The sequence below is a fragment of the Lampetra fluviatilis genome, chromosome 4, assembly GCF_964198595.1.
Source record: "Lampetra fluviatilis chromosome 4, kcLamFluv1.1, whole genome shotgun sequence".
Taxonomy (NCBI): domain Eukaryota; kingdom Metazoa; phylum Chordata; class Hyperoartia; order Petromyzontiformes; family Petromyzontidae; genus Lampetra; species Lampetra fluviatilis.
The window spans coordinates 4,514,385-4,541,154 of NC_136278.1; the positions used below are offsets into that span (position 1 = coordinate 4,514,385).

At 48.0% G+C, this 26,770-nt stretch overlaps 1 protein-coding gene across 2 annotated transcripts in view; it reads right to left on the reverse strand.

Annotated features, from left to right (window-relative positions):
* Positions 1–26,770, reverse strand: part of LOC144931508 (receptor-type tyrosine-protein phosphatase alpha-like) — a 103,163-nt gene that overhangs the window by 13,597 nt on the left and 62,796 nt on the right. For both annotated transcript variants that reach the window (XM_078855441.1, XM_078855440.1), the window contains 11 exons: positions 21,407–21,483; positions 16,705–16,841; positions 14,526–14,616; positions 12,643–12,719; positions 11,851–11,887; positions 9,726–9,823; positions 8,306–8,425; positions 7,504–7,670; positions 5,475–5,610; positions 3,178–3,327; positions 355–448 (listed from right to left, as the gene is read on the reverse strand). In XM_078855441.1, coding sequence (XP_078711567.1) covers positions 355–448; positions 3,178–3,327; positions 5,475–5,610; positions 7,504–7,670; positions 8,306–8,425; positions 9,726–9,823; positions 11,851–11,887; positions 12,643–12,719; positions 14,526–14,616; positions 16,705–16,841; positions 21,407–21,483 — 1,184 coding nt within the window. The remainder of the gene's footprint in view (positions 1–354; positions 449–3,177; positions 3,328–5,474; positions 5,611–7,503; positions 7,671–8,305; positions 8,426–9,725; positions 9,824–11,850; positions 11,888–12,642; positions 12,720–14,525; positions 14,617–16,704; positions 16,842–21,406; positions 21,484–26,770) is intronic.

Genomic DNA, 26,770 nt, shown 5'->3' on the forward strand with positions numbered 1-26,770 from the left:
AACAACCTTTAACGTGAAGTGTAACATTTTAACGACAGATACAAAATAATGCAGCGTCAGAAGGTCAAAGTGATCTCCTGCTCAAATGAGCGCTGAGGCAGTGCGCATCTCCTGTTTAGAGCCCTGACCCAGTGGTGGGAATTCCACATTTGAACCTCATGGCGGGACCCCGGGGTCCCATAAGCCCCCGGCTCTCACATAAACTGCGTTGCGACGTCATTTCATGTCAACCCTCAACTTGGAATTGGACTCCCACAACGAGGTTTTGAGCTCACAAGCATCCGATTGCAAGCCACTTGCTCTTGCGTAACCCTCCAAATGAATGCGTGAGCGAACGGTGTGTCATTGCTTTACACGGAATGATCTGCAGGACTCGGTTCTTCTTCATGTTGGCAGGGAGGTTACCAGCGCGCATCCTGTCGTTCTGGATCTTCACAGAGGTCAGCTTCTGTTGAGGCAGAATTCAAGTGTCAGACATCTCATTGTCAACATCCCCATGGTAAATGTGTAATAAACCTCTTGGAGACGGCTTGTGGAATCGGTCCTTACATTTCACTTCTTCAGTTCACAAACACTCCCCGTTGCTGGCAGGCAACGGGAAGTGGGCAGACAGCCCACAAGAGACGCACCGCCACGTGGCACCCGGAGCCCCGCTCGCGCGTGGCCTCTCTCTCTCTCTTCGTTCCGTGTCTGACCACGTGTCTCTGATCTCTCCCCTTATTTAACGCCTGGGTCACGTGGTACACTCCAGCCAATCCTTAATAGCCTGCGCCGAATGTTCCAGATTCCCCATCAACTCCCGGGACCACGCCCCTTACTTGTCTTCCCATTGGCTGAGGCCAAGACCAGCAGAACCAATCACCCTAGCTGACATCCCGTGATCACGCCGAGGCCATGCTCCCAGGCTCTCCCCCCATTGGCTGTAAAGCGGGACCGGCAGAGCCGATCACCACGTGAGCCGGACACAGGCTCTTATTACAAATGAATAATGTGAGCACCAGTGGATTACAACAACAGCAATGGCAAAGGTAACCAACAACTAACACACGACATGATTCCAGCAGCAACATGAATTATTATGAACATTCTATACTGATGTACCAAATCGAATTGGTGCTCGAAGTTGAAAAATAACAATCCACTTCTGGCTGGTTGAATGCCTCACATCGCCATGTCAGTCACAGGGGTTGTGTGACCAAACTTCGCCACACTGGTCACTACGTGTGTGGGTGAAGTGGGCGTGATTTTCTCGGGCTGCATCAGATATTGTTGCTGGGAACTCAACTCAGAGTCGCTGGGCTCACAGCACAATGCACCAACTGCTACACAACCGTTTCCCCCATGTTTAATTGCAATGACCGGTTTGAGTGCCTTTGTGTGCGACGGTTACGACAATGATTTAGACTTTGCCTGCTTGGACAGACGCTGCTGTAAAACATTAATCTCGAAGGCCCATAGGCTCCTGCATTGAAATGTTGTTGCAATTTAAATTGTTAAAAAAGGACAGTTTATTTTGTAATTTTTTAGGAATTTGTTTTACATGCTGTATATTTTTCATTTCCACACTTTTGTTACTCCACATCTTTTCACCTTTGCAGTAAAGCATCATGATGTTTGTTTTATTTCGTAGAAGGACAACTCCTTTAATATGTTACGCCATTTATATGGCACAAGCAAGTCCATAATAATGTATTGAAATTCAAAATGACAATGGAGTAGATACTGATGCTGTAAACATAAAAGCGGTCCCACTCTGCAAGCCAACTTCCTTTTGATTCGCTTTTTTACCATAACGGACGTGAGCACGTTCATGGAATTTCCCCACCATATAAATTTAAACTGCGATTGCCACTGCAGGATATTTCTACGTAATTTGCTTGGTACTGATGGTGTGGGGGTCCAGAGCCCAGCTTCTCTCATGCTAGCCACAGGGAAAGCAGTGGTCACGACGGGCAGGAAGTATGACCGGAAGCAGAGCTCGGTAGCGATTGTTCGCAAGGCCAGCAAGCGGCTCTTGAGAGGCCCAACAACAACAGCAGCAGCAGACTGTCAGGTGGCGAGACCTCCATGTAAAACGCGTGACAGTGGACAGTCGGCGATGGCAGATGGTGTGGCATGTCGTGCAAGCCGCCGCATGTTAGAGCAAAATAGAAATAGGCGAGGGGGGGGGTGTTACCCTCCCACCGGGTCCAGCCTTAGGGTGGCCGTGTTATAAACCGTGAATATGAAATGTTTACAAACACGAGCCACTCGGTTGGCAACGAGTGATTAAAAGATGGCAGAGGTTATTCTCGTAAAAACATTTTTATTTCACCCCCACTGCTGCCACAATTGTGCTATTTGCATCGGTCAGAACCAGAGGTCGCAACCGGGTACCCGATACCCGTACCCTACCCAATACCCGGCTACCCGGCCGGGTACGGGTAGGGTACGGGTACGGCCGGGTACGGGTACGGGTACCCGTTTGCGACCCTGGGGCGGCCGGGTACGGGTACGGGTAAGGAATCAAAACCCGTTTGCGACCTCTGGTCAGAACACTTGCAGAGCATTGCAACCCTTCATGTAAGAGAACAGCCAATGTAAGCGAATATCACAGCTACATTGGAGACCCCCTTCAAGTGAGTGACCTTTGTTGCACATAGGTGGGAGCCTTTTCCAGCCGCTGTGTCACTGAGGGTATAATGCTCATCCCACGTGAGTAACTGGTAATATTGTGCCCTTATTGGTGACCAGCCTGAGGCCATCAACTCGCTACACTTGAGAACCCGGTTTTTGGCAACAGGTTGGCTATATCTTCTTGGTTCTTTCGGTAAAGTCACGTAGAAGGGAAATAATAAAAATAAAACATAATAAAATAATTCTCACGACGTCCTGCTTGCGTTGTGGCCGAAACGTCGTGAGAATTATTTTATTATGTTTTATTTTTATTATTTTATTATTTCCCTTCTACGTGACTTTACCGAAAGAACCAAGAACATGAATCCCTGCAGTCCCGAAAGCTTTAAATCGAGGTTGGCTATAACTTAGGATTCGAACCCAGGACACCGGCGGTGATGATGGCTCAATGCCCTAACCTCTCAGCCACCCGGCCGCCTCAGTAGCACGATTAATACCACAGGAGTACTACCAAGGCCCGCTGAATGATCCATTCACGTCACCGCCTCGCCTGCCTCTCACCCTGAACTCCTCCTCCAGGCCGATGAGCCCCGTGTCGGGCGTGCGGAGCGACAGCCTCTGCAGATGCGACTCCAGGGAAGTGACCTCAAGTTCCGTGTCTCCGTACAGCTGGAACTCAAGCAGCGCTTGGTAGATGAACACGTACTGGATCTGTGGGGAGCAAGGGGTGGCGCGGTGTGTGCACAGCGCTACAGGTTTAGTATTCGCGTGCCCGAGCCATGCAGCAGCAGCCCCCCCTTTAGCCCCCCCCCCCCGCCCTTGCCTCAACATTTCCTTGTGGTTAACAGTCAAAGTGATTTCCTGCTCAGGTGAGCATTGAGGCGATGCTCATCGAGAATTTACTCATCTGAGCTAGTGTTGGAAATTCCACCTGAGGACGGCTGCTTGCGTTGTGGCCGAAACGTCGTGAGAATTATTTTATTAGATTTTATTTTTATTATTTTCCTTCTACGTGTTTTTACCGAAAGAACCAAGAAGATGAATTCCACATTTATATGATAGGGCCGAAGATATGAAAATAAGGTATGATCATAATAATACATTAAATAAACATCGTAAAAATATACACCCCTTAATCAATCTATACTTGACCATGCTGGGCAGTGTAAATTGGTTAAAGGTTGCGGGACAAAAACCCTGTTCATGTGCTTATGTCTGTGTACATACGTGTGTTTATTCAACTATCCCTGCTAAATATTTTATTTTCTGTCTAAAGTAGCAGCGCTGTGTTACATTGAAATCACGAAATTAACCTTTGGCATGAACGTGTGTCATTTAACTCTGCTATGTATAACTTGCCAAGCAGTGACATACATTTTTAAGAATGTTTATGCGCTTGGTATTTTCTGCGGAAGCTCCATTAGACAAGAATGCCACATTTGCCCGGGTGTTTATTTATCGTTGTTGAAGCTTAAATTAAATATGTGCGATAGTTGTGGATAATTAGATGGGAAATGCTGCACAGCATTCTGGCCAAATTACAGCTGATAAAAGGTTCTTTACCGACAACAGTGATAAATTCATGAGCCGATCCTGAGGCCTGACCACCGTATAAATAACTATTAGCTGCTAATGGACTGCCATGAATGCATGCAGAAGCACTCCCTTATTAAATTACAATTTCATCTGTCGCTTGCCTTTGAAGTGAACATTTCACTGGTGGCAAACATTTTTTACTGAAATTATGCCCAAGCGTAATTTTGTTGCTTTTAAAATTGTGCGTCTTTTTGGCTTTAATTGCAGTGTTTTGATTATTTTAAAGATGTCCGATTAAAAACGGTGCATGGAGAACAGATATCTTATGAACATGAGAGCCGACATCATGTGAAAACGAAATCAAGATGAGAAGGGAAAATGTGGCATCTTTTTCGATGACCGCTTAACAAGACACGGTCATTGTGAGATGCCTTGAGAAAACTTGCCGAGTATTGCGATACGTTTTTAAAAACATATGTACGTGCTACCTATTTCCTGCAGATGTTCTATCAGAAAAAATGCCTCTAATCCTTGTTTAAATGTAAACGCACTGTGCGCGAAACCTCTACATTACTGGACGCCAATTGCTCAAAATCGCCGTCCAAGTAGCAGCTTAGAAAACGATTCCAGGCCCCACGAGAGTGATACATTCTTGAGCCTGTCTTGAAGCCTGATGTTATAAATAACTTTAGCCCTCTTGCTATACTGCGGACGAACAACATGTTCAGAAACACAGGCACAAGAAAGGTTATTGGAGACTGACATGGGGGAAGTTCTGGATGGTTATGAAATGCATCATTGATTCAAATTGTAGAATTGAGCACGGTCAAGAGAGGGACGTGAAATCATGGAAGGAGGCACCGTGATGCTTATTGCGGTTGTATTTGACGCACGCCAAGCCAATTCTTTAGGGGCGGGACAACATAACCTCTTCCAAGCAATTCTACGATTTACAACACGGCAGTGAATCATCGCACTGCTTTGTGTGTTTAGTTTGTCGCTCTTCCCCCACACCTCTTATTGGCACGCTTGGCCACGTACAGTGCTGCAAAAGTTACACACGCATACACCTCTAGTGGCTGCAGCGGTGGAATAAACCCATTACAAACAACACTCAATTCAACACCTCGATTTATACGCGCGCGGGTTAATGCGCGTCTCGTGAGTTTTCAGACTCAACCGATTGCAATTTCTGAATCGAAGCGTCGTTTCTGCCCTGTGATTATTGTCTACGCGCTGTATCGCCGTGCCGACAACCGCGGCGGCTTCACGTTCGCGTGTGCGCCCGCACGCCCGTGTAACCGTGACACGCGGTCACTCACGTCGGTCTGCACCATCTGGCAGCGCTGGGCGCGGATGCGCGACACGAACCCGAAGACGTCCACGCGCTGCTCGGTCTGGATCATGTCAAGCATCGCGTCGATGACGATGAACGTTCCCGTCCGGCCGACTCCCGCGCTGCACGCACAAACGCACGAACACACGTGAACGCGCGCACTTAACGTCATGCACATTAACTCACGCATGAATACAGGCGAAACACACACACACGTGCGCATGAACACGCGCATGAACACAAAAATTGACACACGTGAACACGCTCACGCATTAACACGTGATCGCGCAACTGGCGTGAACACGTGTGGACACACAACGTCAACGCACATGAACGCCCGCACACGTGAACATGTGTGAACGCAAACATGCAAGCATACACATGCTAAAACTACCACTCGGGCCCACATGCCAGAGGAGGACCCAGGCAGGCGCTGTGTTATGAAGAGTGTGGGGCAGGGGAAGGGGGGGACAGAATTGGAAAGCCATTGTGAACCGCACTATTCCACCGATACCACAGATGGCTCTCGGCAGTGCAGAAAATGCTTTTGGCCGACGGCGGTGCCCACGTTACCACTCGAAACATTCATGAACATCGCCGCATGTGGTGCCCATCGGTTTCTCGGCCAGTGCGGCCGGCCTGCAACAGGTCAACGAGAGGTCACCGCAGCCACCGCTTCCTTCTGCGATGTCTGTCTTGCAGCTGCAGCAAAGTTGATATGTGACCTCCAAGATCGGCTCTAACCGTCCGGGTTAAGTATCCAACCATCTGGTTTAGGTTTTCCCCCTTACCTGCTGACCCTCTGGATGCCACTCCACTTCCTGGCTTGGTCACCCCCCCCCCTCCCCTACACTCATGCCGCACCTCTTACAATGAACTGCCGATTGTATTTACACCACTTTCCTGCCTGCCACATGTTATTAAAGACACCCACATTTGCTGACCCTATCCGCCTCCATCCTGCACATGTGCCCCCACTGAGCACACCTCTTCCCGATTACATCTGCAATTCTCTCTTGTCAGGTGCTGTTTGTAAACATCCAAGTTGCTTACCCTGTGCCTTGCCTCTGTGACAAATACCTTATTCTATGGAATGGAAGCCCCCAGAGGCGAACGAACTTAAGCATTGTGAAGTCAATGCGAATTAGCAAATTGAATAACAGAGCTATATAACATACGTGAATGAGCAATGGTGGTTTTACAAAGCTTTACAAAGCATTAAGGATCATGTGCCTGGAGCAACGACAAGAGTTGTGCAAATGGGCACTTTTGTTTTCTTAAGATGGTATTGATTATTTTTAAGTGCTAAATAAATTATCCTCATCAGCAAGTTCCGCGTGGACATTTTGAACGATATTGAAACTCGTATTCCTGCGATGCAAAGATTTAATTGACGCAGCCTCTGAAAGATTGGATGCCCAAATGCCCTGCCCTGGAGTTCACCCTCTGCCTTTCTTGCAGAGTGGAAATGACTGCAGCCCTTTCCCTCGGGCAAAAGTTCATCTTGTAAAGCACAGGAAACTCTCGTTTGAATTTTCATCCTCCTAATTTACATACGATTTGCATTTTCCGCGTTTTTTTTCTTTCTCTCAGACCACTCCTCCCCTTGGATAAATCGTGCGTTACCTACATTAGGGTCGCCTACGACCTCATCGCCCCGAACGTGCCCCATCTCGTCAAGTATGAAGAGCAATGCAGGACTGAGCCTGGCGAACACGAGGATGGATGACCACCTTCCAACCCAGCTTAAATAGACGCTCCAAGCGTGGTGGTGTTTCATTCAGACGCTGTCTCCCCGACAGACCCGGTCTTCACCTGAGGACGGCTGCTTGCATTGTGGCCGATAAGTCGTGAGAATTATTTTATTATGTTTAATTTATTATTATTTTATTATTTCCCTTCTACGTGACTTTACCGAAAGAACCAAGAAGATGAATCCCTGCAGTCACGAAAGCTTTAAATCGAAAACGTTTCGGATAGATTTGAGACGTTCAAACGGGGGGGGGGGGTCTCACCTGCAGTGTACCACAATGGGTCCCGAGTAAGAGGGGTTGGAGGTCTTGACCTTCTTCAGGAACTTGAGCATGCCGATGGGCGTGAAGGGCACCCCGAAGTCCGGCCAGCTGGTGAAGTGGAACTGGGTGACCAGGCGCGCTTGGTGTTTACCCGGCCCCTCCCCGACCTGCGGGCAGCGCCGAATTAGCGTAGCCGGGATTTTAGGGGGGCTGCAGCCTTGGATTTTGAGGACTTCCAACAATATATATCATTATTGTTTAAGTGGTTGAAATGCGACCACTAACGTGATGGATTCTACAGTGTGATTTGGCGATTTAATTCTTAGCATCTAAACATTTTTTTTTACCAGGTAAGCGCCGAATTAGCGTAGCGGGGATTTTAGGGGGGCTTCAGCCTTGAATTTTGAGGACTTCCAACAATATATATAATTATTGTTTAAGTGGTTGAAATGCAACCACTAACATGATAGATCCTACAGTGTGATTTGGCGATTTAATTCTTAGCATCTAAACATTTTTTTTTGTTTTTACCAGGTAAGGCCCACTAAGCAATATAGGTCTGACTGCAAATGATAGCTCAACGAAGTGGCTTATGTGGAAATTTATAGCAGCCAAATACTCGAGACGCATGTTTATGAATGTGGAGGGAAAAACCGGAGGACCCGGAGAAAAATCCACGCGACCATGGGGAGAGAGAGACACGCAAACTCCAAATGTCGAGGCGTCAGGGTCGGCATCGAACCCACGACCTGCTGTGTGATTACAGGGCTCCACCTTTTAACGACACGTCTGTTGGCCTCACCAGCTGTACGCAGAACTTGCGGATAGTGTAGTCCACAAGGACGGTGATGTCCTCCACGGAGACCCGCACGGAGCCATACGTCCAACAGCCCTTGTCGGGCCAGTACTGGGAACACTTGGTCTGAGTCGCATGAATCGGGAGCCAGGGCGAGAGGTGAGGAAAGCCAGACATGAGAATGTGTATTTTATAAACACTAAACACATTAATCAAGTTAAAGTAATATATAGTAACTAGGTCAGTGGTTCGCCAACCTTTTTTTTGGCTACTGTACCCCTCGTTGAACTTTGTTTCAACCAAGTATCCGCCTTGCCTGACCCAACGTGGTTCTGATAAATTAATGTATGAATAATGAACATCAATATTTCAACCAATTGTTAATTTTGTGAGCTATCCTAACTAGCTAACAACTTCAAGCGAATGAAAACAAATTCAACGCACGCTCTGCACGCGTGACGTAATTTGTTCGCGCTCACCGGTTACGCTAGGAAACAACGTTGTTTACGATCAGTGCGTTTATAAAGGTCTTTTATGTCGCTCTAGGTTACCATATGGATTAAAATGTCACCGTAGTCATTTTACATTGGCAGATTCATGCGTGATTATTCACCAATGACCCGTGTACGATATAATATCACATTAATAAATCACCTCACGTATCCCCTGGGACATTGCCAGGTGTACTCCCCGGTGGTCCACACACCAGAGGTCGCAATCGGGTACCTGATACTCGCATCCTACCCGATACCCGGCTACCCGTACCCGGCCGGGTACCCGTTTGTGACCCTGGTGCGGCCGGGTATGGTTACGGGTAGACCGTGAGTCACTGGTGAGTAACCATTTGTCACTCATTTCCAGAGGTGTGGACTCGAGTCATGTGACTTGGACTCGAGTCAGACTCGAGTCATGAATTTGATGACTTGCGACTCGACTTGGACTTGCATAACAATGACTTTGTCCCACCTATGAGATGTGGACTCGAGTCATGTGACTTGGACTCGAGTCAGACTCGAGTCATGAATTTGATGACTTGCGACTCGACTTGGACTTGCATAACAATGACTTTGTCCCACCTCTGCTCATTTCCCAACGTCTTGTCTCTTCTCACAATTCAAGTTCCTAGAATCAACCCACCCGCGCCTGCAACATGGCTTCATCCCAGAGGTCGCAATCGGGTACCCGTACCCGTACCCTACCCGAGTACGGGTAGCCGGGTATCGGGTAGGGTACGGGTACCCATTTGCGACCCTGGTGCGGCCGGGTACGGGTAAGGAATCAAAACCCGTTTGCGACCTCTGCCACATACACCCCCGGTTGAGAACCACTGATCTAGGTGATGTAAAGTAGAAACTTGTGTTGTGAACCCAGGACGTCAGCGCTGCTGGTTCAATGTTCGACACCCCTTTATCCCCTGCCATGCTACCTCTTTCCTCTCTTGCAGATTGGTGACCATGACGATGGTGGAAGTGTTCTGCTCCCAGATCATCCTCCAGAAATCATTTATCGTCTCCTCCTTCGGACCTGTGAGCAAAAGGGGGTAATCGCTGGTGAAGTGAGGCATGGAACGTGGCATTTAAAAGTTCACATCTGTAACCGACACGGATTAGTGAATCTCTTCCAAGTGCACATGTTTCATCTATCGATACAATAACGAAGGTCAAACTGTTGGATGCATTCATGAAGTCACAATGCAAAGTTTACACAACATATGTTCTTAACTTTTACATACAATAACAATTCCACTGTTAAAATACGGTATTGTCGTGTATCATTCCACAGTTGACCTGTCTTACCGGGTTTCAAAATATAAACAAAAAATTATAAGTGCCACCTAGGTGCTATTAAATAAAAATCGCAATAGGCAATCAATACAGCAGTACGGGTAAACATGCACCCGTCCTTCTAAAGCCATATCCTACTTTCAAACAGGACAAAGCATTTTCACATCATTCATATTCTTGTCAAGAAATGCTATTTTTTTGCATGCAGTGAGTTTTAATGGGCAATAGGCTACACGTGAAATTAGCCCGCACGATCCACGCAGCTTCGGGAAGCCTTCATCCAGCAGCGGATAGACAAAAAGGGCTGCGTATGTACAACACGTGTGCCGCACATGAAATGGGGGCAACAGCAATAACCACGAGGAACGCTCGGGGGGGGGGTGGGTTGTGCTGCGCTGAAAAGGCTGAAAACCGAGATGCGCGTGCATGATCGTGCCGCTAGATGGCGCAGGCAGCCTAGAGGGCATTGCGACTGTGCCTTGATGAGCAGTTCTGTAGATGAACATTCTTTTGTATCCGTTTCAGCAGGAACGTCTCGAGAGAGAGAGAGCGAGCGAGAGAGCAGAAGTGCACCACAGCAATGCATCACCGAATGGCGAGATTAACCTCACGAACCACAAGGCTGGGTCGGAAATGAAGAGAGCAAATCGGCAAGAGTTGGTGGGGCCCATCTCAGACAAGCAGGAAGAAATGTCGAATTTCGATTTAAAGCTTTCGTGACTGCAGGGATTCATCTTCTTGGTTCTTTCGGTAAAGTCACGTAGAAGTACGTGACTTTACCGAAAGAACCAAGAAGAAGAAAGGTCGACTCGAGTGGCTAGGGGGGGACATGTCGTAAGAGAATGAATAACCACATCGGAAGGAAGGCAATGGGACTTGGAAGCAGCATGGCAGAGGCCTAGAGGCAGGCCTAGATAGAAAGAGGCGGTTGGGAGTAGTGAACAAGGAAGTGAAGGACTGTGGAGCAGACATGTATGTTGAACTTCTTTCACACTGTACGTAGCCAACCGCACTACTCGGAGGTGCGATCGAAGGACAAATTCACGTACGGATATTAAAAAACGCAACATCGCTATTCTCCCATGTGGCACCACACCCGCGTGGGAATTTTTGCAGTGCCCCACCCGCACATGAATGTCGTGATAGGTGGTGCTTAGGTGTGAGTATTACGACAGGGCAGTTCTATCGGTTGGGCAAGCTCACAGTCATCACTTTATAAATTCATCATAAGACATTCTCTTATTTTGAAAGTAATCGGCTACAGTGTTCTAAACTTTGGCTAATTTATGGGGTAACTCAATGGTTTGCCACGTGCGGTACACAAAACTGAAAAAATGTCACCGTCCCCACCAGAATGAGTAAAACGAGTCGGTCCGTCTGAGTACGTCCAACACGACCGCACTATTTTATAAATTGTCTCTCCATTTTCAAGAAAGGCGAATATTTGTGTTATTTCTGAATTGCAGTGCACATTGGTGCACATCGCTATACCCAAGTAAATCAAACAAAAAAAGGCCACAATATCCTTGTACTAACGATTACCCACATAAATTTAAGTGTTAAAAAAAGACTCTGCCCAACCTACACGTAATGTTTTTACCACCATTTTTTGTAAATACATTTATTCTATTATTGTGACAGTCGTATTATTGAAGCCCACTCAACCCTGGGTGTGTCTCTCCTAAAACTGCATACAATGCTACTATATTTAATCCAGTACTCAAAATGTCACACGTTTTAATTAGATGCCCCGTGACTCAATGTTACCTTGGGCTGCTATGAACTTGTTTTTTTCTCTGTATCCCTGTAAGACAAAATAAAATGGAAATGTGTAAAAGTTCAACAATGCAGTGACTGGCATCTATACAGCGGCGACATTCACATTTTTGGGTAAGAGCAAACGGAGCACAAACAGAACTATATTCTGTCTCCACATGTAACACATTCCTGCGGAGGGAGCTGGTAGGAACGTTGGGTTGCTCGGTCAATGGCCAGGGTCAACGGCGGCGTGGTGTATTCCGCAAATATGCCCGACTGTGAGGGTGGGGACAAGCCGGCGTGAGTAGGTTAAACGTTGAGTTTTATAAGGGCACCACGGGGTGACCAGCCCCTCCCCACCCAGCCCCACCCCTCCCAACCCCCACCCAGCCCCAACCTCCCCACCCAGCCCCTCCCCACCCAGCCCCTCCCCCACCCTCCCCACCCAGCCCCTCCCCTCCCCACCCAGCCCCACCCTCCCCACCCAGCCCCTCCCCACCTTCCCCTCCCCACCCAGCCTCTCCCTGCACGACGGACGGACACAATAATCCCCTGTGGGCTGGTGTAACCAGAGGTACCTACCAGTATAAAGCATTTGTTTACATCCATCCACCTATTGGCTTTCCAGGCACAATATTATCAAGCTCCCGCTGGTACAACATCTTATTGGCAAGAGCACCCCATTGACATTTTGGCGTCTCATTCAACGCACAAATCGGTACGGGTTTGCGTTACTCTTTCTTGGTATCTGAAGCGTGATGTCGGCATCGTGCTTGCATTGCGCAAAGTCTCCCGACGTACGTTTATGTAGCTTGCGTTTATGTAGTCGGATCCGGGTACCGATTCCATTGGGCTCAGGTGCACCCTGGACTGGTCATCTGCAGGTAAAAACACAGATGGGGGGTGGGGGGGGGAGGAACAGTGTCACATTAACTCCAGCACTGGAACAAAATTGCCCAGTGACCTTCAGTGTATGACTAAAGAGTACGGAAAATGTGATTTCATTAGCTGAGAGTTTAATGGACCTGAAGCCCTCTGGTTAAATTAAGGCTCAGTGATTAATTAATCATCAAAGCACCATATGCTTGAAGAGTGAACGTTCAATGCAAGTGGCAACATTTGCGAGAAAAGATCGTTGCGTGGGTCAGTTTCCTCTTTGTCACTCTTCCTTTGTTATTGTTCCCAAGAACCTCGCTCATCAATTCTTGCACTCGTGTTGAGGACTCGATTCACCGGGCTGACTGTTTAGCCTCACCCGAGCAGTGTTCAACCACTACACTGCAGGTCACAACACACTCGCCCACCCACTCAATGACTCGCCCACTCACTCAATGATTCACCACACTGCAGGTCACAGCGCACTCAGCCACTGACTCACTCTACTGCAGGTGACAACACTCCTTTCAGTTAATTCCCTCATTATGCTCCCCTTTGGAATTCCCTCCTCCCATCATTGACTCTCTTCCAAAGTTCCTGTAAATCTCGCTCAAGTCCATCAGCGTTTCAACCGTTATCCATTTCAGCTTCAATGGTGCAGCTTGTTGCTGGCCTTCGGGTCAGCAATCCCGATAAGAAAAGCAAATAAAATAAAACATCGTAGCCGAACTCTCAAAGTATAAAATTAACTCACAACTACATTTCTGCCTTGCCATGGCAAAGAGGCTGGAGTGCCTTGTAGACGAGAGTGGCTCTATTGCCTAGGGCAGGGGTCAGTAACCGGCGGCTCGTTACACACTACTTCGTGACACGTGATGGATGTATAGGCATTGCGGCACTTGAAATACTGAGTTTTGTACCAAATTCGAACAAAAATGCCTCCCATTGTTATTTGGATTGTCCAACCCTGCGCTAGGGGCAGCGAAAGGCAAGACGAAATGCGTTCGCTTCATCTACCCACGCTGATGAGAGTGGTAAAGTGTGGTAAAACCCACCCACCCCCACCCCACACCATCCCCAATGACCAACAACATCAAAACCATAGCCGCCAGCGGCCCGCCGAACATGCCGTCAGTTGGCAGGGCGATGGTGCGGGGGTGCAAAGACTCACCGGGTACCAACAGGATGGATTCTGAGTTTGACAATTGGTATTATTTAACAAACAAAAACCTCACATTTGTCTATAACACTGCATAAAAGGGGAAAAAGCAAACAATAGGTGACGTTTTGTGAAATGGCCCTTCTTCACAGCGTAAGAGAGAGGCCAGAGAGGTAGAGTTTAGGATTATATCACAGGATCGTGGGAGGTGGCGGTGGCAGCTTGGGGAGGGCCTTCATTCAGCCGCGTATTGGACCACGGCTGACGATCACGAGGACGATATTAAAATTTCCCCCAAAAAAAGCACAATTTCAAATTTTCCTTCCTCCTGACAGCGACCTCGACCATCAATGGACCCTCGCGCGGCTCAACAAACAACAGCAACACGTGCTGATCTTAAACAAATTTGAAAGGGCACACGGAGAACGACGCTCGAAGTGAGTGGGAACAAGAATGCTCGCGAGAGCAAAAGCCTTGCGCGTAATGACCGCCGAGGGCAGGAAGGGTGCAATATTTATCAAAACCACCTTTGAAACGGCGCGCGGTTTATTTATCGCAGCGAGCGCCAATGTGCGCCGTTTGATAGGACTTTTATGTTGACGAGACGGACGCGGAGCGGGGCACGCGCGTGGCGGGATGAGGAACGCACACGGCAGGATGTTGATGTAGCGGTTCTTGTCCTTGTTTTCCTCCTGGCTCGCGGCATCGCACATGAGCTGGGGATGCTCGCTGGGCAGCCCCTGAAAAAGAAAAAAGTGAAATGTAAATCGTCACCAAACCAAGGAGCTCAGAGGTCACGACTGGACAACAAACGGAAAGGAGGGAATGAAAGAAAATGGGATGAGATGTCTTTTCCCAAGCAGTGGGGAAAATATTTAATTCTTCACCGAGGAAACCATCACCCTGTCTCAAGATGTGTTTTCAGGAGGGTTCTGCATTGGGGTGGATTGGCCAGTCCACAAATCTACAACGTATGATCCATCAACCCTGTACACGTACATTTGCAGTTTACTTTGGTGACAACCATGCCACTGTGACAGAGTACAACGTGAAATGAAGCTTTGCACATTATGGGACATTTATTGACCGTTTAGACAAAGTTGTCCACGAACTTTGATGAAAACCTCTACCACTGTGAAAAAGTATAAAAACACATGAAACATGATTTAAATTAAAGTTTCTACACAGAGGTGGCCGCTGGGTCAATATATTGGTGGGGGGGGGGCGGTATGGAAGCCCATAGGACAGGGAAAAGGGGGAGTTGTGAAGTTAATCTTTTTTGGAGAAACACACATGGGCAAAAGGCATTATTCTGTTGATAATGAGCAAGTAAGTATGAAGTTTTTTTTTTTTATAATAATTAACATTTGTAAGGTGCATTTCATCCGTGGACTCTCAATGCGCCATGTATGGAAAGCAGGAAATAAACAGAATCTGGGTAAACGTCCATAACTAGGGGTCACATACGCGAGTTTCGAAGACAGACTTAAACATAGCAAACGATTCCGATCGTCTTATTAGCAAAGGCAATAAGTTCCAAAGCACGGGAGCTACACCGGCAAAAGCTCGATATTATGAGGCAGCGTTAATGGTAAACTTGGCGAATTTATATTTACGTGTATACAATGTATGTGGTGTTTGTATACAATGTATGTGGTGTTTGTATATGATGATTGTTGTGTTAGTTATCACGCAGCACCCCCTGGTAATGGGTGAAGATGTCACAGTGGTTGGCGCACTGCGGTGTGAACCCGGTGGACAAGGAGTTAAATTCTTGGCCACGGCTAAAATCAGCTTTGAGCGATACGTATTAACTGGTTCTGGTCCTCTCCCCTTCGCCAAACTGCACTGAGCCCCCGCATGGCGAAGTCTAGTCGAATAACTCCAATGACCGGCACTGCGTGGGGAACCCTTGATCCGGCAGTCTCTGCATGTACGTGAAACTTTTTCGCACTGGAACGTAGCCAACCGTGCTAATCGGAGGTGCGGGGACAAATCAGACGTGGGATTGACAAAGGGGTATGAATCACACAACGACAACTACATCTGTGTGGCACGAGCAAAAGGGAAGATAGCTCTGTCTTCTCGACAGACCTGTTCTCCACCTGAGGACGGCTGCTTGTGTTGTGGCCGAAACGTCGTGAGAATTATTTTATTATGTTTTATTTTTATTATTTTATTATTTCCCTTCTACGTGACTTTACCGAAAGAACCAAGAAGATAGCTCTTCCCTGGGCCCCTTCTCTGGAGCTCCATGAATGAGTCCAAGCAGTTTCCTACTTTACTCCACCTGCCGTGAAAACCTGAGCAGTCCGACATCCGAGTCCATTTCGACGTCGGCTGGAAGATGTTTTTAAATTTCAGTTTTCAAACTTTCATTCCATATTTTGAGAAATTACATTCTCGCTCAATCAGGTGTTTTTTCTTCGCGTTTTGACCAACTTAATTTCAATACCGGGCCACTGCTAACTTAAGTTGCAAGTGAAATCTGAACCGGTCCTGGGCCCCCTTTACCAATCCACACTGACCAGCGGGGGTTGATCCATGGTCAGACGACTCCTACATCTGACGCTGTGTGGACACGTCCTCATCCAGCAGTGGATTAGCAAAAAGGCTCTAAATTGCCTAAGCTGGTACTGTATTTCACTTGACATTGACAAATCGTCCTTCGCAGACAGGAGCGTGTTGTGCGAGTGTCTGGCACTGGAGTGTTGTGCGAGTCTCTGGCAGGAGAGTGAGGTGCAGGACTCTGGTAAGACAGTGCTGCACGAATCTGTGTTAGTGGAGTACGGTGCATGGCTGGCATTCCATTGCGGTGTGCGACTCACGTTGAACTCGTCGCGGAAGAGCTTGCACTCGTCGGCCGAGCGCCGGATAAGGTCCTCCTCGAGCCGGCCGACGGGCACGGGAGGGAACTGCCGTCCCGTGCTGGGCACGCGTGCCAGCAGCGGCGTGCTCGTGAACTCTGTCGGGGAGGACGGGGGGTGAAGGAGAATCGCTTGCCCGTGTCATTTATTTAAACTCGAGTGGAAATGGACCGGCCCGCATCGTGAGAAACAACCGATGAGCGATGACGGACAAGATACGCGGTGTGGGTGGCCGAGAGAAAACGATGGAAAGCAGCGGAGGGATGATGGCGGACGGGATGGAGAGACGGAATCAACGAGTCCAGAGGCAACGACTGGACAAGAACGAAGGAAAGGGGGGAATGAAAGAAAAATGGCGGAGACCTTTGTCCAGCAGTGGGAAATTGCAGGCTGCCGACAACATTTAATTATTAATCAAGGGAAAACATCGCTGAGTTCTCAAGATGTCTTTTCAGGAAGAGACTGCATTGTGGTGATTGGCCAATCCACAAAAAAACAACGTATGATCCATCAACCCTGAATTATGGATGTTGTTCCGCTATGCCCATGGAGCAAATGCTTGCGAAAGCGTAGAATGACCTCATCCCAATGCAATTGCATTGCAGCTCTTGCGATGTGTTTTGGGGTTCAAACGGCATGTTGTTCGGCATCATGCCCCGAGGTTCCGGGCCACGTGCTGGGAGCTTGTCCAGGAACTCAATTCAGTCGCAGCACCTTGAGTGAGATCTCAAGATGTCGTGCCAAGCAGCATGCGGTAAAACCCGAAAACAAATCGGAAACGTGTACAGCACAACCACGAACACCTACCCACAATACAATAACAGTGCGTGGTCACAAATAACGCGGACGACTATACTTTGTTCCCGCATGTAATGTACTTTTGGGAACCCCCTGAAAGCTGAATTTTATTTAGAGAACAAGAAAATCACACTCCCAAAAATCTTCAAAACCGAACAGCATGCCCAAGCGATGCTCATGCCAAGCAGTTCCAGTGTAGTACTGTACTATACAAAAACTACTGTAACGTTGGATTGTGCCTTTTCAGAATTCGTTAGCGATTTTCAGCGATTTCAGCCCGACATCCAATCCCCACCGTCCCATGTCTCAAATCGAGGCGTCCATTTTGGTCACACGTGTCTCGTCTCCTCTGTCAGAAAAGGACCCCGCCAACCAATGGCGCGGGACGGGGAAAAGCAGCGTTGTCCCAAACAAGAACGTCACTAAAGACCCCGACGAAGGAACAGCATGGTTTCTTTCTGCCCTGACGACAGTTGGGACCGGGCTCTCAAACCATGTCCCAACAACAACAAGGAAGTTGATCATTGTTTTTTTACCCTTCTATCTGGCAACAAAACTGACACCTTTATTTTGTTTGCATTATGACTGCAGGTATTGTGGTCTATGCAAACATGACTCCTTGTAAAAAGGTGTCAGTTTTGTTGCCAGATAGAAGGGTAAAAAAACAATTATCATATTGTTTACTGGCAAATGAGGTTCCAATGGTGTAAATGCTTACCCCGAGCTCTCATACTCTGATGGTGCATTGTCTTTGAGTTGTGCGCCTTTTGGCGTCATCTGGTCCAACCCATGTGAGACTAGGCTCTAAGGAAAGCTGTCTCGGGTGTGGACCAATCAACTTCAAGGACAGTGCACATTATCAGAGTTATGTTTTTTTTAGCATTATGACTGCAGGTATTGTGGTCTATGCAAACATGACTCCTTGTAAAAAGGTGTCAGTTTTGTTGCCAGATAGAAGGGTAAAAAAACAATTATCATATTTTTACTGGCAAATGAGGTTCCAATGGTGTAAATGCTTACCCCGAGCTCTCATACTCTGATGGTGCATTGTCTTTGAGTTGTGCGCCTTTTGGCGTCATCTGGTCCAACCCATGTGAGACTAGGCTCTAAGGAAAGCTGTCTCGGGTGTGGACCAATCAACTTCAAGGACAGTGCACATTATCAGAGTCATGTTTTTTTTTGCATTATGACTGCAGGTATTGTGGTCTATGCAAACATGACTCCTTGTAAAAAGGTGTCAGTTTTGTTGCCAGATAGAAGGGTAAAAAACCAATTATCATATTTTTACTGGCAAATGAGGTTCCAATGGTGGAACAAGGAAGTTGTGGACAGTTCCTCAATACAAGCGGTAAGGCTCACACCATCAGGCATATCACGGATGACTGCCCACGTGTAACTTGGTGGAACAAGCAGATCTCAACTATCGCCCCGGATGCGGTAGAATGACTTACAAAATGAAACATACAAATCTAGCCTGTTGCTTGTCTTTTTTTTAACACGCTGTTCGAAAGAAGAAGTGGTGGATTCAGTGGTGTTATTTTTTTTCCCTTTCTGGTAATTCGTTTAAATCATAGTATCGTTATATTAAATAAATATAAGTTACACTTCAAGCTGTAAATGGAAATTATGGAATGGAAATTAATTGAGGTTTTGTACAGTCGCTATGTCCGTTGTGCAGTTATTTCGAGGTAACGCTGAATTATTCTGAGGGCACATGAAATTATCTGGTAATGTTGAGGGCACACTCTGCTCGGAATTGCCCTCGCATTTCCAGAAAGAGATGGACTCGTCATAATTGTTTTTAGAGCACAGCATTTGAGGGTAGGTTTCCTGACAAGATGCACCAAACGTCTGGGTGAACTGAACCATCAGCATGCTTCGCTCTGAGCTCTACACTGCCTGTGTTGACAGAGTTGTAACGCTTCATCAATTTGTTTTTTATTGATCAGTCGAAGAAGAATAATTGTAATGGACTACTTTTTTGTGGCCAATTATTTAAGGCCCTTTTAAAAAATGGTGCCTCACCCCTTGCACATCCTGCCTCACACTGGTTGTTTACAAGTTGTATTCTGATTGTGCCATTATAATACACGTCTATCAAGTATCCAATCAAAACTCCCGGTGTCAGAGGACAGCCCTTAAAAGGTGATATCACGCAACAACTTCTGATATACCTTCAAGTGACGGATTTTTATCCTCAACAGAGGACTCATTTCCTCACATTGCCCTGTTGCACAGAATGTTTTTTTTTGTAAGCTGGCAGACAAAGCAATGTTTTAATTTCTCAAGAGATAGCAAAAATATTAAAATCGAGTATAAAATTAATCATCCTTTTTTGAGCGAACATTACAGATTGGGGCTAAGACCATCCACTCACGATAGACTTGAGAAGCTGGTTAAGTCATGGATTATTAAACCTGGTTCTGAACCAGGATGAGAGCCCATGTTCATTCACTAACTGCGGAGACTCGCCCGGTCACCCCGAACCTTTTACTTTTTCGCTACAAATCATTGTTTTGTCACATGGCATTAATAGCAACGACCTTACGGCTATCGTTGATGAACCCGATATGCCTTTGTTTTCTCGAGAGAAAGATTAAAAACTGGTTGGGTAAGTCGCGATACGGAAGGAACACGTTCACAGCCTGTGCCTTAAGCTATGAAAACATTCTTGTGCCACACCTTTCCCAACAACTTATTAATGACGAAAATAAGAACCCCTCAGATGTATTTTTAATTCAATAAATATCCCGTGTGCACCAACAGCCCGAACATGTAATTATAACCACAAGCTATCATTCATTTTTATATTTACCAGGCTAACTATAAACATGGGTACAGCATACATCCGATTAGCATGGTTGGCTACGTACAGTGCAAAAGAAGTTCAACATACATGTGTACACAAACTGCATCAAGGCAACTTGTACGTAAATACAAAGTACAAAGGGTAGAAAAGTGTGCAGTGAAGCAGATGTACGCTTCGAATGATACTGACAACACTGAAAGCGAACCATATGGAACAGAGATCGAACGCAACTTCAGAGACAACTTGGAGAGCTCATGCTTGTCCCCACAGCACATTTTGTCTCGACGGTCGAGACTAAGAACGGAGTAGCAGCCAAAGGAGTTGGAGGGAGGTAGGGGGGAGGGAGACATGCGTGAGTTAACGGTGAACGTGGAGACGGTGCTAAGATAGGTTCTCGCCCATGTGGCATCTCGGGCATGTAACGTAAGCGGATAGCCGTGGGAGGCCTATCAGGAAGGGGGAGAGCCAGAGGTCGCAACCGGGTACCCGATACCCGTACCCTACCCGATACCCGGCTACCCGTACCGGGCCCTGGTGCGGCCGGGTACGGGTACGGGTAGGCCGTGAGTCACTGGTGAGTCACCGTTTGTCACTCATTTCCCAACGTCTTGTCTCTTCTCACAAATCAAGTTCCTAGAATCAACCCACCCGCGCCTGCAACATGGCTTCATCCCAGAGGTCGCAATCAGGTACCCGATACCCGTACCCTACCCGATACCCTACGGCCGGGTACGGGTAGGGTACGGGTACCCGTTTGCAACCCTGGTGCGGCCGGGTACGGGTAAGCAATCAAAACCCGTTTGCGACCTCTGGGGAGAGCTTATGCACTTTCACTGTTTCACATCACCTAGGCCGAATCGTTTCTGTGGAGCTGCTTTGTGCGTTTAGTTCGTAGGTCCATCCCCCGCACCTCCGACTAGCCACGGTTGGCTACGTACGGCGCGAAAGAAGTTCAACGCACATACAGACAATGGCCCACGGTGATGATTTCAGGTAAAGCGTGTGGGGAGAAGAGGAGGGAAGGTTGGGGTGGTGGTTATTGTAGTAGAAGCTCACCTGATTCCTCTGCCACTCGTCCATTGTGCAGAGCACCGACCTCCAAGCTCAGCGACGCCTGTTTACGCTTCCGAAATCTGCACGCAAAACCATTCGCAACAAAACGACAAAGATTACGACCTCCCTGCCCCCCCCCCACTTCTTCGTATATCCCTGAACAGACTGCTGGGAGCAAGTGCTGTTAGCGAGCAGCACCCATGCAGGCGACCCCCATTGGCGATGGGTTTGTTTACGCGCCGCACCGAGTACTCGTTTGAGGCTGAGCCGACCTAGGGGAGGCCCGGGACCGTTGTTGAGTGGCCGCGATCGGGAATCGAACTCGGGTGGCCGGGGTTAGTAGCGCTTAAACGCGAGAGACACGGGGAACACACACACACGCGCAGACGACACACACACAGACGACACACACACATAGATGGCACACACACACACAGATGACCCACACACAGACGACACACACACAGAGACGACACACACACAGATGACACACACACAGACGACACACACACAGAGACGACACACACACAGATGACACACACACACAGATGACACACACACACAGATGACACACACACACAGATGACACACACACACAGACGACACACACACAGACGACACACATACAACTGACACACACACAGACGACACACACAGACGACACACACAGACGACACACACACAGACGAAACATACACAGACGACACACACAGAGACGACACACAGACGACGAACACACAAACGACATACACACATAGATGACACACACACAGATGACACACACACAGACGACACACACACATAGATGACACACACACAGATGACACACACACAGATGACACACACAGAGGACACACACACAGATGACACACACAGAGACGACACACACAGATGACACACACACAGACGACACACACACACATAGATGACACACACACAGATGACACACAGAGACGACACACACACATAGATGACACACACACAGACACACACACACAGATGACACACACACAGATGACACACACACAGACGACACACCCACACAGATGACACACACACAGACGACACACACACATAGACGACACACACACAGACGACACACACACACAGATGACACACACAGATGACACACACACAGATGACACACACACAGACGACACACCCACACAGATGACACACACACAGACGACACACACACACATAGATGACACACACACAAACGACACACACACACAGATGACACACACACAGACGACACACACACACAGATGACACACACAGAGGACACACACACAGATGACACACACAGAGACGACACACACACAGATGACACACACACACAGATGACACACACACACATAGATGACACACACACACAGATGACACACAGAGACGACACACACACAGATGTCACACACACAGATGACACACACACACAGACGACACACACACACATAGATGACACACACACACAGATGACACACAGAGACGACACACACACAGATGACACACAGAGACGACACACACACATAGATGACACACACACACAGATGACACACAGAGACGACACACACACACAGATGACACACACACAGATGACACACACACACAGACGACACACACACATAGATGACACACACACACAGATGACACACAGAGACGACACACACACACAGATGACACACAGAGACGACACACACACAGATGACACACAGAGACGACACACACACAGATGACACACACACAGACGACACACACACACATAGATGACACACCCACACAGATGACACACACACAGACGACACACACAGAGACGACACACACACATAGATGACACACACACAGATGACACACAGAGACGACACACACACATAGATGACACACACACAAACGACACACACACACAGATGACACACACAGACGACACACACACATAGATGACACACACACACAGACGACACACACACACAGACGACACACACACATAGATGACACACACACACAGACGACACACACAGATGACACACACAGAGACGACACAGACGACACACACACAGATGACACACACACAGATGACACACACACAGACGACACACCCACACAGATGACACACACACAGACGACACACACACATAGATGACACACACACAGACGACACACACACACAGATGACACACACACAGACGACACACACAGATGACACACACAGAGGACACACACACAGATGACACACACAGAGACGACACACACACAGATGACACACACACACAGATGACACACACACACATAGATGACACACACACACACAGATGACACACAGAGACGACACACACACACACAGATGTCACACACACAGATGACACACACACACAGACGACACACACACACATAGATGACACACACACACAGATGACACACAGAGACGACACACACACAGATGACACACAGAGACGACACACACATATAGATGACACACACACACAGGTGACACACAGAGACGACACACACACACAGATGACACACACACAGATGACACACACACACAGACGACACACACACACATAGATGACACACACACATAGATGACACACACACACAGATGACACACAGAGACGACACACACACACAGATGACACACAGAGACGACACACACACAGATGACACACACACAGACGACACACACACACATAGATGACACACCCACACAGATGACACACACACAGACGACACACACAGAGACGACACACACACATAGATGACACACACACAGATGACACACAGAGACGACACACACACATAGATGACACACACACAAACGACACACACACACAGATGACACACACAGACGACACACACACATAGATGACACACACACACAGACGACACACACACACAGACGACACACACACACATAGATGACACACACACACAGACGACACACACACAGATGACACACACACAGACGACACACACAGATGACACACACAGAGACGACACAGACGACACACACACAGACGACACACACACAGATGACACACACACAGACGACACACACACACAGACGACACACACAGATGACACACACAGAGACGACACAGACACAGACGACACACACACAGATGACACACGCACACACAGACGACACACACAGATGACACACGCACACACAGACGACACACACTGAGACGACACACACACAAAGATGACACACACACACAGATGACACACACACACACAGATGACACATACAGAGACGAGACACACACAGACGACACACACACAGAGACGACACACACAGATGACACACACAGATGACACACACACACAGACACGACACACACACACAGACGACAACACACACACAGATGACACACACACACAGACGACACACACACAGATGACACACACACAGACGACAACACACACACAGAGACGACACACACACAGAGACGACACACACACAGACGACACACACACAGATGACACACACACAGACGACAACACATACAGACGACACACACACAGAGACGACACACACACAGACGACACACACACAGATGACACACACACAGACGACAACACATACAGACGACACACACACAGAGACGACACACACAGACGACAACACACACACAGACGACACACACACACAGATGACACACACACAGACGACACACACACAGACGACACACACAGATGACACACACAGAGACGACACATACACAGACGACACATACACAGACGACACACACACAGATGACACACACACAGATGACAACACACACACAGACGACAACACACACACAGACGACACACACACACAGACGACACACACATAGATGACACACACACAGATGACACACACACAGACGACAACACACACACAGAGACGACACCACACACACAGAGACGACACACACACAGAGACGACACACAGAGATGACACACACACAGACACGACACACACACACAGATGACACACACACACACAGATGACACACACACACACAGATGACACACACAGATGACACACACACACAGAGACGACACACACACAGACACGACACACACACAGACACGACACACACAGATGACACACACACACACACGACACACACACAGAGACGACACACACACAGACACGACACGCACACAGACACACACAGACGACACACACACACAGACGACACACACACAGACACGACACACACACACAGATGACACACACACACAGATGACACACACAGATGACACACACACACACAGACGACACACACACAGACACGACACACACACACAGAGACGACACACATACACAGACGACACACACACACACGACACACACACAGAGACGACACACACACAGACACGACACACACACAGACACACACAGACGACACACACACACAGACGACACACACACAGACACGACACACACACACAGATGACACACACACACAGATGACACACACAGATGACACACACACACACAGACGACACACACACAGACACGACACACACACACAGAGACGACACACATACACAGACGACACACACACAGATGACACACACACAGATGACACACACACACAGACGACACACATACAGACGACACACACACAGATGACACACACACAGACGACAACACATACAGACGACACACACACAGACGACAAACACACACAGACGACACACACACAGACGACACACAGACAACACACACACAGACAACACACACACAGAGACGACACACACATGACACACACACAGACGACACACACACAGACGACACACACACACAGATGACACACACACACAGAGACGACACACACACAGAGACGACACACACAGAGACGACACACACAGACGACACACACACACATACAGACGACACACACAGATGACACACACACACAGACGACACACACACACAGACATGACACACACACAGAGACGACAACATCCGTGCACAGAAACAACGGAGTTTGAAAACAGCTCCGACGCAAATGAGACACCGTTTCACTTCACCTGTTGCCACAGCATCCCGAGAACATTTCTTAGCGATAAAGAGCAGGAGGAGGAGGAGGTGGAGGAGGTGGAGGAGGTGGAGAGAGATGAACAAAAATAAATAAAAACTCGACAAAAGCGGTGCCCAAACACAAAAGTGTCCGATGCTTGGCGGACAATAAATTATCCTCGTCCGGAGCCAGACGGCAGAACGTTGTCCGTGTCCATCGATCTGTGTGAGCGCTTCCCCCACCCTCACCCCCTTGCGCCCTTCCCAGCACAGCAGCAGCAGCCAGATGCCTGTCCCCGCTGTCTCTTCCGAGCCAAATCCTTCTCCTCCGCGTTCGGATTTAGCGGACG